The sequence below is a fragment of the Lipophrys pholis genome (genome assembly GCF_963383615.2).
Source record: "Lipophrys pholis genome assembly, chromosome: 13".
Lineage (NCBI taxonomy): Eukaryota > Metazoa > Chordata > Actinopteri > Blenniiformes > Blenniidae > Lipophrys > Lipophrys pholis.
Window position 1 is genome coordinate 4,361,478 of NC_137632.1, and position 17,182 is coordinate 4,378,659.

A 17,182-nucleotide genomic window follows, 5' to 3' on the forward strand; every position below is an offset into this window, starting at 1 on the left:
TGCAAGGAGCCAATTGGCTGTTGTTATAGGGCCATTATGGAACTCAAGGACAAACCAGTATGCAAGATCACAGTATATAAAAGCTTACTCAACTGTGTTGTGTTTACTACATTAGACTTGCTTTTTACACTCTAAACGTTTTATATTTTAGCTTCTATATTTTGGAGCTTCTATATTTCTTGCCTGTATATTTTCAGCTTGTGTGTAATCTTTTTAAATGAGGGTTTGAGATAAATGCCATTTCCGTTCTCTCTATGGTTGCGCGTGTAGCAGAACAGACAATAAAGTAAACTTTGAACTTGATGAACTTTTGAACTTTGAAATGATGGGTTGTTCCTGCAGCTCAGGGTATGTTTTTTCCAACAATGATACCATGTAATACCAATTGCAATGAGAAAAAAACCCCAAAAAACATTGAAACCACTTGTTCTTATCTGAGAAGAAAAATGAAGCAGACTTTTAGCAGAAAGTAGACGCCGCTCAGTTTTATCTGGTGTGGAAATGAATCCACCCTTCAACAAGTGTGAAGAACGCATGCAGTACTGTCACTGATAGAGTATCTATGGACGTCAGCTTCCCTCCTTTTTTTTTCTTCATTGATTTAAAGTGAAAGAGAAACTCGAGTGAACTCCAATGTGCAGGATGCAGCTTGTGTCACAACGATGCAGGGGCATCTTCTTTCTTCATCACGGCCATAAAACACAGTCCTCGTTGTGCTGCTGAAACCCACTGAGTATTAGTGGTAATTAAAAGAGTCATATTATGAAGACTCTTCTGTTTTTTTTGTAATTTTAGGGCATTTGTGGTTCAGTTGGTAGAGTAGCAGCTCTTGTTCCCTCGTATCCACATATCAAAGTGTCCTCAAGCGAGACACTGAACCTCAAACTGCTCATCATGAATGGACTGAGCACCTTACGTGGCAGCTGCCTCCACTGGTGTGTGTGAATGTATGAAAGCACTTTGGGGCTGCTCAAGCATTAGACAAACACTATATAAGTGAAATCCAATTACAATTTAATTTGGTTCTGGCAGCTAAACGTCCATGTCCACCTGATTTGGATATCTGGAAAACTTTGAGTGTGAGTTTAGAGTCAATCGCACGTGTGAGAGTTGGCAGTCTTGCTTTTCCTAGATTTGAATTTACATGTATTCCAATTGTTTTAGTCAGACTGATGGTGAAACGTGAGGAGGAGTAATTCTATCCCATTCATTCATCTTCTATTATGCTTTATCCAGTGCAGTGTGGCAGACTAAATATGAGTGAGGACAGGATACACCCTGGATAGGTTGTCAGTCCATCGCAGGACAAACACAGAGACACACACTCAGAATCACACCCCGGGGAAATTTGGGGTCCCCAATTAATCTCATCAGTAGTTAGTGCTCTCGCCCCGCAGTGGGGGGGGGGGGGGGGGGGGGGGGGGGTGGTTTCGCTGTTTGCCCTGTGATGGACTGGCGAACTGGCCAGGGTGTATCCTGTCCTCGTCCACAGTTACCGTAACTGCATGAAGCAGTAGTGAACATGGATGAATTAACCGTACATGCATGTTTTTGGACCCACACACACACACACACGGGGAGAACATGCAAACTCCACGCAGAAAGGCCAGGACAGTATTTGAACCCACAAACTTCTCGCTTGTGAGGCAAGAGCACTATCCGCTGCAGACCAGACAGACAGTCGACCTTTCCTCCATGCTTTGTTTATGCGTATGCTTTAATTTGAAATCGTTTTAAGTTCTAATCATCGCTGTTTTCCTTTGTATTTTAAGATCCTTCGCCCTGATGCGGTGAGATGTTGGCTGACCCTCCCGTGCAGAAGGTGGCGCTGTGGCATCCACCCGCAGCGCCACCCCCCTCCGCCCTCCCGTGCAGTCCGGGCAGCTGCGGGTCGTGGGCAGGACTTCGCCGTGACTGCGCTGCTGTCGTAGGCCCTCCGCGGACCAATCAGACGCCGCTGCGGAGAGACACCGCCAAGATCAGATTGTGAGAGTCGCCGCTGCAGCCAGGCTAGCGCCGACCGACACACAGCGCTGCGACGAGGCGAGCTAAGCTACCTGCTAACCTGTGAAGTGCGCCGGTAAGCAGCGTCCTCCGACCTGTGGCTCCGCGCGGACATTAAACCCCACCTGCCGCAGAACCCGACACCTTAACAGGTTTCGATTTCTTGTAACTTTATGGACGCACCAACTGCCGGGAGACGCGGAGCTAAAACGCGGCTAACTCCGGCAGTGTAGTCGGTGACAGCTGGAGTTAGCTCGCCCGCTAGCTCTCCAGCGGGCTAACAAAGCAACGCAGCGCCCGGTTTGTCAACTCTAATCCAGACTCGGCGTGTGGGGCTGAAACGGCCGCTTCTTTAAACCCCACAATTCGCTGTTTACCATCGTTATTCGGGGGTTTTAAATCGTCGCCTGTCCCCCGCTGCTCCCGGGTCGCGTGCAGTTTAACGGTCCGCTGTGATTATGATCGAGCTGGTCACATTAACACTGAAATACGACGCCTAACTGCAGATTTCTACTTAAAAATATAACTCGTAAACAATTCTGGAACTATTAAAGCAGCTTTAGTGCAGCAGTTTAATAGCTCGCTTCAACAGTTATTGCTTAGTTTAGTTTGTAAATTAAACTCCGCGATGTTGAATATGTCATCATTAGATATAATATGTGTTTAAATAAAAGTTTAAGATTGAGCTGTGTTATTTATCGACAAGTGTACATATATTTTTTTTAAATAGGAGGTCCTCACCTGGCAATAGAGATCAATGAACTGCACGTAAACAATACCATTATCAATAACTAGTAGCTGTGGATGAATATCGTGTTAGTTTGAAGTATGTTTACAACTTTTCCCAGTATGAATATTTATGAATGATTCTGTTTTTATAGGTGGTTAATTTGAAGACTCCTACTTAAATTAATTTTTCACAGCTTTACTAAACGAAACCAACAGTTAACCTGCAATCACATACAGATAAAAAAAATGACAAATACTATTTCAACAGTCAGAATGATCAAACACCTGGGATTAAGTGCAGATTGATGTAAAAGTGGCTCGACTTTGCTCAGTTTGTTTCCTGTTTAGTGGGGATTTAGACCTCCTCTTCCTCCATTCTCAAATGCCAACAACAACAGCCGTCGAGGAGACAAGAGAGATTGCCCTCGTAAGTGCACACAGTGCCTCATATCAACCCCATTCGCCGTGCCGATCGCTCGTTACTCTTATTAAACGCGTTTGCCCCCGTTTCCCCGGCCGGGACCTGCAGCCCGGAGGCAGCAGTCGCTGACATTTTGAACGTGAATCCTCTCAGAAACGTGCAGCCGCTAACTCGCGAGCTAACGCCAGGCTCGAGCCAGCTAGCTGCTAGCGGCGACACTCGGCTAGCCGCATCCAACAAAAGGTCCCTGCTGCCGGGCTGCGAGCTGGAAGCGGCCCCCCGCCGCACGCAGCCGGGCCGTCCGGGGGCCGCGTGCTCGCCCCCACCCCCCGGGTCAGTCGTCTCGCTGCGTTTCGTCGCGGAGTGAAGTTGTAGCGTGACCTGTAGCAGAAGTTGGACGATGCCTCTCCTCCGGACCTGAAGCAGGCCTCTGGTGTTGCACACTGGGGTAAAAGTTGAGAGCATCAGTGCGGGGGTTAATCACGCTCTCCCTGCATGCGTCGGGAAAACGAGCCCACGCAGAGCTTCAGGAAAGTGAGACCAGGAGGGAAATGTTTGTTTTCCCGTCAAAATTACAGAAGCTAATGTTGGTGATATTGTTAGCTTTTGTGTAGCAGGCACTTCAAATGGGCCTTACTTCGGGAATAAGTTAAAATTGAATACATTCAACAAACCAGCACGAGCTGTGGACACCTGAGGTCAATCTTAGAGCTTGCACTCATTTGATCTTTAGACCTGTTTGTGTTTGCAGGGATCTGAACACTGACGGAGGAACATCTTTTCTGTCTGAAACTCCTCTGTTCGGTCCTTTGGGATCATGGCTAAAGATGTAAGTATGGCACATGGCCGCAAAGGGAACATTTTACCATTAATATCTGCTGTAACTTGTCCAAAGCAATCGGTTTGTTGTTTCTGTTTCTACTGTCATTAAACTCAAATTATGTGACCTTTGCCTCACATTAAACTCTTGTCCTTTCCAGGTTGGTCTCATTGAAACCAATGGAGAACTGAAGGTTTTCTACGATCAGAATCTGAGCCCGAGCAAAGGTAGAACCTCCCGTGGGGATAAACAAAGTGAACTCTGTTAGTACTCTTGCCTCACAGTGGGAATATCCATGATTTGAGTCCATTACAAGGAATTTCTTTGTGGTCTTTGCGTGTTTTCCCTGCAAGTGCACACGTTTCCTCTCACAGTGTAAAAACCTGCATTTCAGGCCGATTGGTGCATCATAAATTGACCCATATTAGTGAATGTGAGTGTGTTCTTTGGTGACGTACTGGCAGCTTATTCATGTTGCCACCATCTCCTGCAAACTGCTCCTGAGCCTCACAACAACAAAGCAGTAAAGATTGATGTATGCAGTCTGTGACAGATCGAAAAACCTAGTATTTATTTGGCTTTTTAGCCAAATAAATACTAGGTTTTACCATAGTTGTTCCAGGATTTGAGAGTTGAATCATGGTGTGAATGTAAATTTAAAGACATTGTAATTAGTATTTAAAGCTCACATTTAGTTGAGTAAAGTACGAAAGCAACATGACATTTGCTGAAATTTGCAATTCGTCAAGCATTTTTGAAAACAAAATAGAACGATTGGCAGCTTCTATTTATATCACCGCTCATTGTTTCAGAAGTGTTGGTAAAAGGGACACATTTTTATGTTGTTCTTAACAAAATTCTGCAAACTTTTAAGAACCTACACCACCAAATGATGTTTCTTCACATAGATCAAAGTCCCTTCCTACTACAAAGCTGTGCCGTGTGGTTTAGCTTTGTTTTGCTAACTTGAGCAAGGCTGTAACTAAAAAAAGATGAAGGAAGAAGATTTGTTAAGTTTGTATTGCAACAATACAAAAAGGTTTGTGGTGATTTCTCAGTAGGACCAGTTAACTGTAATATACTCTCTTGTTCCGAGTGTGGCGGACACATCAACATCATCACAAGGATGAATTGATCCCTGAGAACTCTTTCTCCTCACCTCTGTCCATCTGGAATCAACTCAGGGAAAATACCTGCATGTCTGCGTTTTGTTTGTCAGATCTCTTCCACTGCAAATTTAAAGACCGCCGCCTACCGGTCCTTGTTTCTGACTCACTCGCTTCCAAAGATTTGTTCCCATAAGGTTACCTGATTCACTTCAGTGGATCAATCCCATAATGCTTTGCTCTGTGTTGCTTGTGACATATCCACAGAATCCTGGGAACTTTGTGTCCGTCAAGGCTTTCAGATAATTTTAATTGAATTCTTTTAATGTGTTTTAAAAGATTTGTTGTTGGACTAGTTTTGCTGTGCTCCCGCCATCTCTCTCAAAACACTGGTGTTTGTTTATAGTCACGTTATGGCGTTAGGTGAAGTGACGTCACGGACGTGAAAGCAAAGCTTTGACCGTAGGAAATAACCCATGTGCCAATTACATGCACTATGATCGGTTAAAAAAAAAGCAGGCAATTGAATGGTGCAAATATAATGAAATCGAAGTGTTTATATAGTACAAATTTATGGTCTCTGCCTTTAATCGATTACTTTGGTTCATGTAACCACAGCTAATGTTACTGACGTACTGACTACCCTCGTACGGTGTCACCGTCCTGTCTGGTGTTATATAGCATTACATTTCCAATCCTCTTTTGACAATTCTTCAAGATGTTCCCAATGTCAAATCCAAAATGTACTCCTCAAACACAGCAACATTTCTCATTTTCAACATTTAATACGTCTTCATTTTGGATCTTAAAGCTTCTCACATTGCCGGCAGTTAATTTGCTAGTATTCATTTATATGGCACTCAGAAACTGAAATTATAATTCTCTTAATGCCAATATAACAAACATGCACATGTCTATACATTCTCTGCAAAAGTCATTCATACATATTATACAATTCCTACTTTAAAAAAACTCTTAATTGAACTTAAATGTTTCCACACACTATTGGGAACTCTTTTACTATATAATGTCTGCAAACTAAATACTTTGAATGTGACTGCTATATATCTACAAATAGTAACGGTTGTTTTAAATAATTATTAATGGTTAATAGCTACATGGAAAATGGTAAACAACTTAAAATCCTAACAATTCTGTGTTGATCCCAGCGCCCTGCATCCTGCACTCATGCTTGAATGCAGGATGCGTGTGGGCCAAGAGGTGAACATTAGGGGGCAATGGAGTTTCAGGCAGGAGCCGTGATGACGTATCCTGTCGTATCTCCCTTCAGGTGTCCTATCCCTGGTTACTGTCCAGCCTACAGCTGCCCCCGTGGCCAAACAGCTTCTACCCAAAACCCTCGGGCCTTCCAATGTGAACGTCGCAGCACACATGCAACATGTTTCCCACATGGTGAGTGAGGCCTCCTAATTCAACCTTTCTGTCTGCTCTCCACCCTTTTCCTCCCTGGTGGATGTTTTAAAGAATCCAATAGATTAAAATACAATGTTGGCTTCTTAATCGGTGACCTCCAGACACTTTTGTGTTTGGATTCGCTTCTCTTTTTTTCCCCCCCTCAGCTCAGCCTTACTGTTTAAGCCCCTCCATTATCATTGTGAGGTGACCGGGCAGAGGGTAGTTGGAGGCAGGTGATCCTAAGCTTATCATCTCCCAGTCAGCAGGATTACACCCATCATCCCATTATATACAAGGAATGTATACATAATGGGAATCAGCTTAGATATCACCTTAGTGAAGGAATCGATCACCTACCTTTCAGATACTTCACATTACTGTCCAGAATTCTTCTTGACCATCTCTTTGCATGATTGCATGATTTGTCAGCTGACGAAATGTTAGAATCCCTCAGTGATTTTCTTGGATAAGAATTTATAAGCAGAGTATAATCTCAAGATATTTATTTATATTAATGTCAATAACAAGAGTGAAAATAGGTGGTTTGATAACTTGCATTATCATACATGAAACAGCACTGACTCACCTCATCTGAAACACATTGACTACATTTAGTTTGAATTCTGTAATTAAGTTCTTTGAATAAGGAGCCAACATGTCCGGTTGCTGCCGTGGTACTTCAGTATACATTAGGCCTTAAAATGACAGAAGATCTTAATTTATCCAAAGATTTGAAAGTATTATGCAAAACAAACCCCTTAATGGTTTTTAGCAGTGAGATATGTCCCTATAGCCTGTGTATGAGGCTGCTGAAGTGAAGAAAGTCTCGTCTCCCTCACCTGCTCACATCTCTTCTTAGAGAACTTGTACTCGTACAGGCAATTTAGAAATGTTCCCTTCATGACCTCATGCAGCGAAATAAACGCTCCCTCTGGGGGTGGATACTCACTTTGACCCTCCCACGGGTAGATAAAAACTTCCAAAGATTATTGAAATACTGAATAAATTCAGTGTAAAAGGAAAAAGCGTAACAGTTACTCTTACAGTTAGCAGAAGCTAGAATTAGCTCCTTGGTAGTAACTAATAACACATATGACCAAATTAACATATTCAGACACACTATTTTTCAGCAACCCTTCTGAAACATTCTGCTGCAGCCGCAGAGTCTGAACCCTAAAAATGAGCGCTTGGTACCGGAAAGTTGCGCCATCTCCAGGGTTGCCAGGTCTGACTCACTGTTTCCAGCCCAAACACAATGTAAACCCCCCCACCTCAATAAAAACCAGCATAAATCTCAACCTCTGTAGAAACTCGGCACAACTGCACAAAGTAAACAAAGAAAAAAAGTAACACAAACAGGCTCCACACGAAGTCCAATTGGATGGAAACCTGCCCAATCTGGCAACACTGGTCTTCTCCCCAAGAGGAGCATAGAAAGACGCAGCTCATTGTACAGAATCAGAAATGGCCCGGTCTTGGTAGAGCTCACTGGAAGGACTAATTCAGGACCAAGCTGGATTTGGAGAAATACACTTTGAATACCACGTTGTTGGACCTCCTGAAAACTCTGTGAAATTGTTTAAAAACTTATAATATGGGACCTTTAAGATCTGCAGTTATTTCTCATTAAGCACAGTCATAAAGTTATTACTTTTTGTATATTGAACTCTTATGAGTACTGGATAAACTAATCTTATATCATTAATCCCCTTGGGGAAATTCCTTTCTCCGTATTTATCCATCCCATTTCAAGGATGCAGTGGGCAGCCACATTGCGGTGCTCTGTGGAGCTGATGGGGTCAAGGGTCATGCTCAGGGACCCACAGTGGTGATCTGTCCACTGTGGGGTCAAAGCCTCGATGCCACCGCGGCCCCCCAGTGGCTTCACCTTCTGGATATACTCGGCCATATTTTGCTGAATGTTCTCCTCTCTTGCTGTCTTCGTTACAGGTGATCGGTACACCTCAGAGGCCGACAGTATCAAATGCCATTTTGGTAAATAGTCCACACACACCAAGTTCACAGTTTCTCACTCAGAGTCAACCAGCCGACGCGTCTCCTTGGTCATCAGGGTAAGTCTTCAGAAGCTTTTAGAGTTTTTAGGCCGGGTAGTTTCTTACGCAGCCCCGTGGAGAATATCTTTATTTCAGTTTCAGACGTGTTTGCAGGTGAAGTGATGAGGGGGTGTCTTTGTTTGCAGAAAGCGCGGTAAGAAAGGGGAGAAGAATGGGAAAGGCTTACGGCATTTCTCCATGAAAGTGTGTGAGAAGGTGCAGAAGAAAGGCGTCACCACCTACAATGAAGTGGCAGACGAGCTGGTGGCAGAATTCAGCTCTGCAGACAACCACTTGTCACCAAATGACTCGGTGAGTGTTGCGGCTGCGTGACAGTGTTTCACCCGTATAATACATACAGGCAATTTTAAATATCACACGTATATCATGTGTTGGGATTTCAGCACGTATATGACCAGAAGAACATTCGGCGGCGTGTTTACGATGCACTCAACGTGCTGATGGCCATGAACATCATCTCGAAGGAGAAGAAAGAAATCAAATGGATCGGCCTGCCCACCAACTCGGCACAAGAGTGCCAAAACCTGGAGGTACAGATACGACCAAGACCATTCTCACATCAGCGTGCTTCATCTGTTGCATAACTCCTAGTTGTTATTCTGTCAACTGTAGGTGGAGAGACAAAGGCGACTGGAGAGGATTAAGCAGAAACAATCGCAGCTCCAGGAGCTCATACTGCAGGTGGGGATGCGCCTTCCTCTCCTTGCTTCGTGTGTTTGACTTTAGATGTGACCAAAGCACGAAGGTCGTGAGGTGTCTTGACGTGAGGCTGCTTAGTCTGTCTCTTTGCTTCTTGGAGGATATTTTTAGCTTAATGTGGTCACATGAAGCCCTCCTGATCCCACCTGGTTCAAACCAGTAAAAAGATGGCATCAAATGTTCCCTAAAGGCTACTGTATTCAAACTACCTGACGCTCACTACAAACTCGTGTCCATTTTCTGTTTTTCACTAAAATTCCATCTGTTTTTTGCAATTGTTTTTTTTTTTTTTGTGGGAATGGTTTACTGGATCATCAATAAAAGTCTTAGCACACATATTCCAGAATATAACACACTAAATTCCAGAAATTTCCACACGTTTTGGTGTGCTTTTTCTTTTCTTTTTGGTGCGTTTCTCCATTTTGACCAAAAAACCGTCCGCTTTGATGGGCCAATTTCTTTCATAAACATTTTGCCGAATCGTAAACAGCTCATCGCTATTCCCAGATTTTCCACAGGAAACGGGCACCTCGGACAGTAATCTTTGCGTTTTGCCTCCTAAAGACGACGGCACAAGTAGCTACTTTGAGTGGACGCATTTTAAATTTTTTTACTCTTGTCAAGGTCGTCACACTGCGTAGGACCCAGCGGGGGCCCCGGCTGACGCCACCGCTTACTATGGTTAATGGGACAAGAATAGATTATGACGTCTGTCAACCAATAATGTAGTAGTCAGTGTAATCATTTAGGACATTATTTAGGTCATGTGTTCTGAATTACTGCTTCACATTATTGGTTACATTATTACATTATTGGTTGTTGCAGCTTTAGTTTTCCAAACGATGGTAAAAATCTGTTTTTCCTGTAATATTCCTTTCTCCACTTAATCTAGACAAAGTTGTCTTTGTACCAGCTTCATCTTTCTCTGGTCTCATCTCACAGCAAATAGCCTTTAAGAACCTGGTCCAGAGAAACAGACAGACGGAGCAGCAGGCGAACAGACCTCCACCTCCCAACTCCATCATCCACCTCCCCTTCATTATCGTCAACACCAGCAAGAAAACGGTCATCGACTGCAGCATCTCCAATGACAAGTACGTTCTTGTTAGACTCGTCGTGTTTAAAAGTTTCATACGTGTTCAACTTAAATAGAAACTGGTGTTTGATTTGGTGAAGAAACATCTGATCAGTTAAAATGTGGGGTTGGGCTCAATTGTCCGGATCTGACTTGAGAACTTGTCGCAGCCAAACTCTTTGAAAGTTATTTATTGATATGTTATTGATATTTCAAGGACGTATAACAATCAAAACTAGTAGAAAGCAGAGAAATAGAGATTTGTATCTATATGATGTGCTTCCCTGGACTTCTGCAGTATGGCTGTCCATTCATAGAAGACTCAATAGAGTATTCCACGTTTGTGAATATGAGCTTCTTAGTGCCTGTAAAAAACCCACAATATTAAAAGTTCAGGTCACCGTAGAAAAACGGATAAAAACACTCAGCCATTGTACATTTTCCGACAATTTCCCAGCAATGAAATCAATATAATAATAATAGTTTAGTTTCCCAAAAATAGTCATACAACAGAGAGAAGGCAGGAAATATCCTCACTTGGTTCATCTCCTTGTCAATGTTTCAGTCTGCAGAGGTAAATAGTTTTCCAGTTTCATTAAATGTTTTTAATTAAGATCAGGGGGAAATTAATTTAGATTCCATCCCTCATAACCTGGGTGAGAACACATCTGACTGTAGTTCAACATTCAGAAAAGTCTTTGCATTATGTGTGTTAAAGAAGAAGACCATGCATGCTGAATGGGATCGCATAGATACTGAAACCAAAGTAGTTTTCAAGAAGCTTTCATAGCTTCTCTCTCTGATGGAAATACTGATCAGATGGTTTTAATTGCGCAGTTTAAGATGAACTCGAGTGTGTTTGTCTCAGCTAATCATGAGACTGTTGCTCTGAAATGGGAAACCAAACGGTTCTTGATTGAAATAAACATAAAGAATAGAGTTCCTAATAGGTCGCTCAGTTTGTTTGTATCATTGAAGTTGTGATGAAAATATTTCCAAAATGCTGACCGTTTCTTTTCACAAGGCTCAAACATTTTGCAAACTAAATCTTGTTTTTATTTTTTTCTCCCCAATAAAGACGATATGTGGAATCAAACGGCTATGAACTGTTTAAAATGCTCAGCACACACTTCTCAGGTGCTCCCTTGTTACATTTAGTTTAGTTTTTTTTTTTAAATCTTCAGTTTCCTTCCAATGTGCGTCATCCCTGCTGCCATTAAAACCATTTTCATGAGAGAAAAAACGGTTCTAATGAGACAACTGTTGAAGTTGCCACTTTGAACTGAATCTTGTATTGTACCGCTTCTTTAACGTTTGGTTCCTTCTGTCCGTTTACCGTCAGTGACATCAGAAATCCGTAAACGTCCCATGTTTCCTGCAGGTTCGAGTACTTGTTCAACTTCGACAGCATGTTTGAGATCCACGACGACATCGAGGTGCTAAAGCGTATGGGCATGGCCTGCGGTCTGGAGGTGGGGAAGTGTTCTCCGGAGGATCTGAAGACCGCACGGAGCCTGGTGCCCAAAGCTCTGGAGCCTTACGTTATAGGCAAGTCCCACACACAGCCTCACCTCTTACTTTCTGGATGAGCATAGTGCCGACCAGGAACGGAAGCAGTGAACTGATTAATCAACAGTTTTAATCAAGTTAATTTTCTACGCGTTTACGTGTCTCTCCTTGTGAAGACGACTAGTTTGAGCATGTTAAAGATTAGACGGTGGCCGAGCGTCCGCTCTGGGGAAAGTGTCTTATGGTGCTTGGATGTCCAACAAATTTCTCTGGTTGCTCATTGTGAATCACAAGACAGGAATGGTGTTTTGGGTAAATGCTTGTGACTTCAAACTGTATAATCCAGTGTAAATCACTTAGTGCTCATTTGGAAGTTCCATTGTTTTGCTCATGCTACAATGAATGATACTAAAATACCTCAGTTGGTTTTCTGTTGGCTCAGCTCAGGATCTGTGGACAAAAACTGTGTAACATGCAGAGAAAGTGGTGATTTCATGCACATTTTGATGAATTTAACATCACAGGTTCACTCCTAAAGTCATTATTGATTAATAGAAATGAATTAAAGTTGAGAATAACAAAGTAAGTTTTTATGTTTATTTATAAAAGAGGTTTGATGATTGGTTTGATGATGAATGACACCGTGGGTGAATAAAGAAGTTAATTCTTTACAAGCAACTGAAGTCAAGTAAATGAGTTCTCTTGTTTCTGAATCTTTTCCTTATCAAGGTAAGTTGTGAGATTTCATGCTTTGGGCTAAAGCCTTCTCAGGATTTCATAGAGATTTTTGAGATGTACTACTCTGTTGTACTCTAGTTTTTCTCACATTGTCTTCATTCACTGTCTGGTCACGGGTTGATGAGCAAAATCTGTAACCTCACGATGACGTATCGTAGTGTGACAACGACGATCTCATTAAGAATACTGAAACCAGAAGAATTTGTTACTGTCCAGGAATATGAATAAATGGATAACTGCTGCTATTTATCTTGTTATCTTAGAACCCGTTTACACGTTTTCAGGTGATAAGGCAAAACTTTTTTTTGCGTGTCTGTTTACGTGGCCACTGTTCTCACTTAAAACGCAACTTTTTGAGAAGCGCTCCCAAGGTGGAACTTTTTGAAAATCCTGTAGCTCCGTCTTCGTGTACATGGCCAAATTGCTGCTACTGCACATGCGTACCGCGGCCGCAGTAAATACTACTTCTGCACATGTCCAAGTAGATGGACAATAACAATGTGTCCTCCAGGGTGTCACGACTCCCGGTCCACATTCTGCTGTTTGGTTTTGACAATCCACCCTCGTCTGTCCACTAGAATATCTATTTCTTTACAAAAACAAACGGCACTCACTGGTGGCCCAACATGAAAACAACTTCCTTTTTGGTGTTTCTGCCGTTTCCATGGAAACAGACACAGTTTACAAAATGTTACCATGTAAATGCCAAACTTTTCTTTAATGAAAATTCCAAAACAATGTGTTTTCACTGGAAAAGCTCTGGTGTAAATGGCTCCTAAAGTAAAGGCAAAGCGAGGCGCTGACTCAGATGTGATTGACTGAAGTTCATGTTTTCACCCAGAGATGGCGAAAGGCCCCATCAGTAACGTCTACATCACTGGAGGATCCTCTGCTAACGGATCTCGTTACCCCGCGAGCACGTAAGAGTTTTCCTTCTCCCCCTCCACTCGCGTTCGGCTTTGCTCCTTGTCCACTCGTCCAACCTCACCTCTTCCCGTTTCCCCGCAGCGACGGCTGCACTGACGGCACCATGGCCTCCAGCTCAAACGACTCTCACTACAGCGGGTCCCGCGTGGAGACTCCGGTGTCTTACATGGGGGACGACGACGACGAGGACGAGTACGACGAGAACGATGATGAAGACTAGCCGACGCACGCCTCGACACTCCAACAAGCACAGTCCTTCAAACCACCTCCACCGTGGGAATCTAGTCCCCTTCTCGTGTGTGCTTCTTCCACCCTTCCCATGTTCCCTATGCCTGTATTTCTGTCCGGCTTTCTCAGGGGTGTAGCTGAATATTGAACGAACCGCGGTGTCTCCGGGCACCCGTCTTTTTCTGCTCCTGAATAAACGTGCACCTGCACCACAGCTCTAGGGGAGACGTCGTCCAAGGGAACTGTAGTCTGTGGCACTGCCACCTCAAGTCTTTGTATGTCTAATCCACTTTCTCAAAAAGCCATCCCACTAAGAAGTATGTAAAACTTACTGCTGTTGGAGAATGTAAAATGTACTGGTTTGAATAGTTATTCTTATTTTGCAATGACGTCTGGCCGACACAGTGGTGATCAAAGTGTGCAGAGGTGGCCAAGTGTCTGCTTTAACCTGCTCTGTTGGTAAGAGGCCGTGGCTTCTGACTGGGCGAAGTACAGTTGCCATGTTACGCTGCGATGGGGCTCCATCACTTGTGTTGATGCTTTTCTGTTCTGTGTTCTGGGCAATTATTTTAAAAATAGTTTTTTTTTAATCCCTTGTTGCTGGGCCGGCTTCCTTCTGTTCTGTAGGCAGCTGCTTTCCAGATCCTCTCTGCTAGGTTCTTTTTTTTTTTTTTTTTTTTTGTACTCGGGAGTTGAAATTCTCCATCACAGTCCTGTTGATGCCTTGGTAGTGTTTACAAAATATGGCAGCAACAAGGTAAAGACTTTGGTAACCCAGCCTCCTGATAGGTAAATAAGCTTTTTCTTTTTTTTTTTTTTGTTAATTGCGTATATAAATCCTACAAAGATTGTAGCTTATAGCATCTTTTAGAGGCCAGTGGTAAAGATAGACCCTGAAAAATTATCCATGTAACAAATGTGTGGTTGTATAGGTCTTTATGTACTCCCTTCAAAGATCTCCCTCTCCAAACTGAGCAACACATGTACTGACTCTTCCAAATACCTTTTCTGTAATCTAATATAAGTTTGCAAATTAAATATAGATTGTTTAAATAAGTTTGTATCGACGGTTCATGCCACTTTGTGCCGGAAAAATGTTCATAAAAGGTTTTATTATGCTCTGCTACATTAATTTTGATTTTAATTCAGCTTAAGAGCCAATTTAACAACTCTGCACTAAGGATAGTTTGCGTCACAGGCCAATCCTGTCATATTTAGTAGCTGCAATGAAGGGCTCCTTTTTAGGCTTTAAGTTTGGTGCTGACATAATCAATACATTTCGGTGCATTTAACAAAATTCAGGGGAGTGTTCTGCTTGACAGGAGGAGGAAAAATCAAGTTGAAATTGCCTTGAAAGTTTATTTTGGAACTTTAGGAACAATGCATGTAATGCTGGCCTGCTAGGGACTCGAGCTTCAGGAAGGGCGTTCAGCATTGAAGATGCACCTCATATGATTCTCATTGGGCCCAGAAGGCTGCAGCTGAAATACCAACACATTATCTAGAGTTTCTCCACATTTGGATAATCCAACAATGATTGGATGATTGCTTACCTTCACGCTCTAGAATATGGAGTCACCAATTCAACTTGAACAAATGTTTCTGGACTGGAGGAGTGAACCAACGTACCAGGACGAAAATCACACAAGGCTCCACCACCGAGCCCGGATTCAAACCGGGGACAAAGTTATGAGAGTGAGAGCTCGCCACTACGCCACACTGAAGAGACTTTGATATATTACGCGTAAGTCATTCTAATCTCTATAAATGTCTGCCATATTGTCAAGCAAGTTTGACGTGATTGACAAAAAAGACCAAATTTGGCTTTGTTGCTCTGAACATGACTTTCAAATCGTAATTGTAGAGTTTAAAATGAACAGTAAGACGTTTTGACAACATACCCTGGATTTAAAAGAAGGTCAGTGTTTTAATGGAAAATCTGAATCACCCTGAGACTTCACCGAGGCTGTTTCAAAGCGATGGCATTTCTCCGACGGTGTGAGTAGGAGGAGGAAAATATGTAGACTCGCCAAGCTGGTAATGCAGACTCAGGTTTGGACACCTTCACCCACAACAGGAAGACTTCATTGTATGAACACAGTAAGAAAACAAGAGTGAGAAGCTTTTTTCCAGGTCGTAAATTCAAGAATTCTGTGCCGTCACAGTTGTTGTCATCCATCTATATTTAGGGCAGCCAACCACTGAAGGACACACTACCACACACACATTCACACCGACATGAAACCGGCATGTTTTTGGATTGTGAGTGAAAAACACTATGTAGAGGAAGCGCGTGCATGCACAGGAAGAATATGCAAACTCAGCTTCAGATGGGGGACCTTCTCTCTGGGGTAACGGTGCCACCCACTGCACCATCGTGCTGCCCCATGACAGTTTTAAAATGGATGACTGACCTGTGCAGAGCTAAAATAAAAATCAACCTCCAAACCGGTAAGAAAATCAGTTGATTTAAGAGTATTGTGTGCACTGGATTAAGTATAATTGGAGGGACTCTTGGCATAAGAAATGTAATTCTTTCTCCGTATCTGATGTGCTAATAATTTAGTCCAAGGCTGTACAAACACATTGTAATTCAGGGGCCACATATACAGCTGGACTGCTGAAATAGAGCTATAATAATCTTTAAATGTGAACTTGAAGGTTTTCCTTTGTTACAGTGCAGAGTACGCGTGGTTAAAGTGTCTACATTTTCACAGCATCCAGTAATTACTACAGAAAATGACAACAATCTCAACATAAAGCCAATTTCAATGAGAACTTCTGGTGAAAAAAATACTGTGGAATTTCCCATAAAAACATTCGTGGTGTTTTTACAAACTCACCTTGACCGCATGGCAAAGAGGCTAATGCTCCTTGGTTTTCTTTCGTGGCAGCCTCGTAGATATCTCAGCTCGGGTCTCAGTGTTGTGTTGTGTCCGCCACATTTAAGAATATTTTTTTATTTTTTTTAAAGATTGGCGCCTCGTGCCTGCTGGTTTTGTTTAGTTTGAAACCCCCTGATTGAGACGATTTTTAAGTCAGAACCAACATGACTATGAACTGGATGAGTTGGTTGCCGGAACAATATATTTAATCCAGAATGATCATATAGGGATGTAAGCAGAATAAAAGCAGCCGCTCTCTTCGTGAAACAACCTGAAAGCTGAAGAAAGGGTAACACAAATGAGCACATTGGTGTAAAAACATTAAATATAGCCACATACATGCTGGTGCCTCACTACAATGGACAATTAAATCTCATCCTGGAGGGGAGATTTCTTTTCTCCACTAAACCAGCTAACATTGAATTTCCTTGCTCAATTGATCCCTGAGTGGCCCTAAAAAGCCCGAGTAACGATTACAACCAGCAATTAGTGATCCTTTGTCTGAGAGCACTGTGGGTAATTTGAGACAACCTTTCAGTACTTTCCACCC

The 17,182-nt window shown here is 42.7% G+C and overlaps 1 protein-coding gene across 7 annotated transcripts; it reads left to right on the forward strand.

The window, feature by feature from the left end:
• The first annotated feature begins 1,876 nt into the window (after positions 1-1,876).
• tfdp1a (transcription factor Dp-1, a) lies at positions 1,877-14,877 on the forward strand. 7 transcript variants are annotated; one of them, XM_080479136.1, is made up of 12 exons: positions 1,877-2,080; positions 3,906-3,983; positions 4,135-4,201; positions 6,372-6,493; positions 8,447-8,568; positions 8,697-8,862; positions 8,955-9,101; positions 9,184-9,252; positions 10,213-10,364; positions 11,727-11,893; positions 13,434-13,512; positions 13,601-14,877. In XM_080479136.1, exons 2-12 carry the CDS (start codon positions 3,972-3,974, stop codon positions 13,737-13,739), a joined length of 1,242 nt encoding a protein of 413 aa, XP_080335262.1. In that variant the 5' UTR covers positions 1,877-2,080; positions 3,906-3,971; the 3' UTR covers positions 13,740-14,877. The 7 variants fall into 7 exon arrangements, with proteins under 7 accessions (XP_080335262.1, XP_080335267.1, XP_080335264.1 ...); XM_080479141.1 differs by having other exon boundaries at positions 1,999-2,156; XM_080479138.1 differs by having other exon boundaries at positions 1,999-2,080; positions 3,888-3,983.
• The last annotated feature ends 2,305 nt before the right edge of the window (positions 14,878-17,182 follow it).

Excerpts from the sequence above, each read along its gene's own strand:
- tfdp1a (XM_080479136.1), top strand. Across the intron at positions 4,202-6,371 it reads GAATCTGAGCCCGAGCAAAG|GTGTCCTATCCCTGGTTACT; the intron begins GTAGAACCTCCC and ends ATCTCCCTTCAG. Across the intron at positions 6,494-8,446 it reads TGCAACATGTTTCCCACATG|GTGATCGGTACACCTCAGAG; the intron begins GTGAGTGAGGCC and ends TCTTCGTTACAG.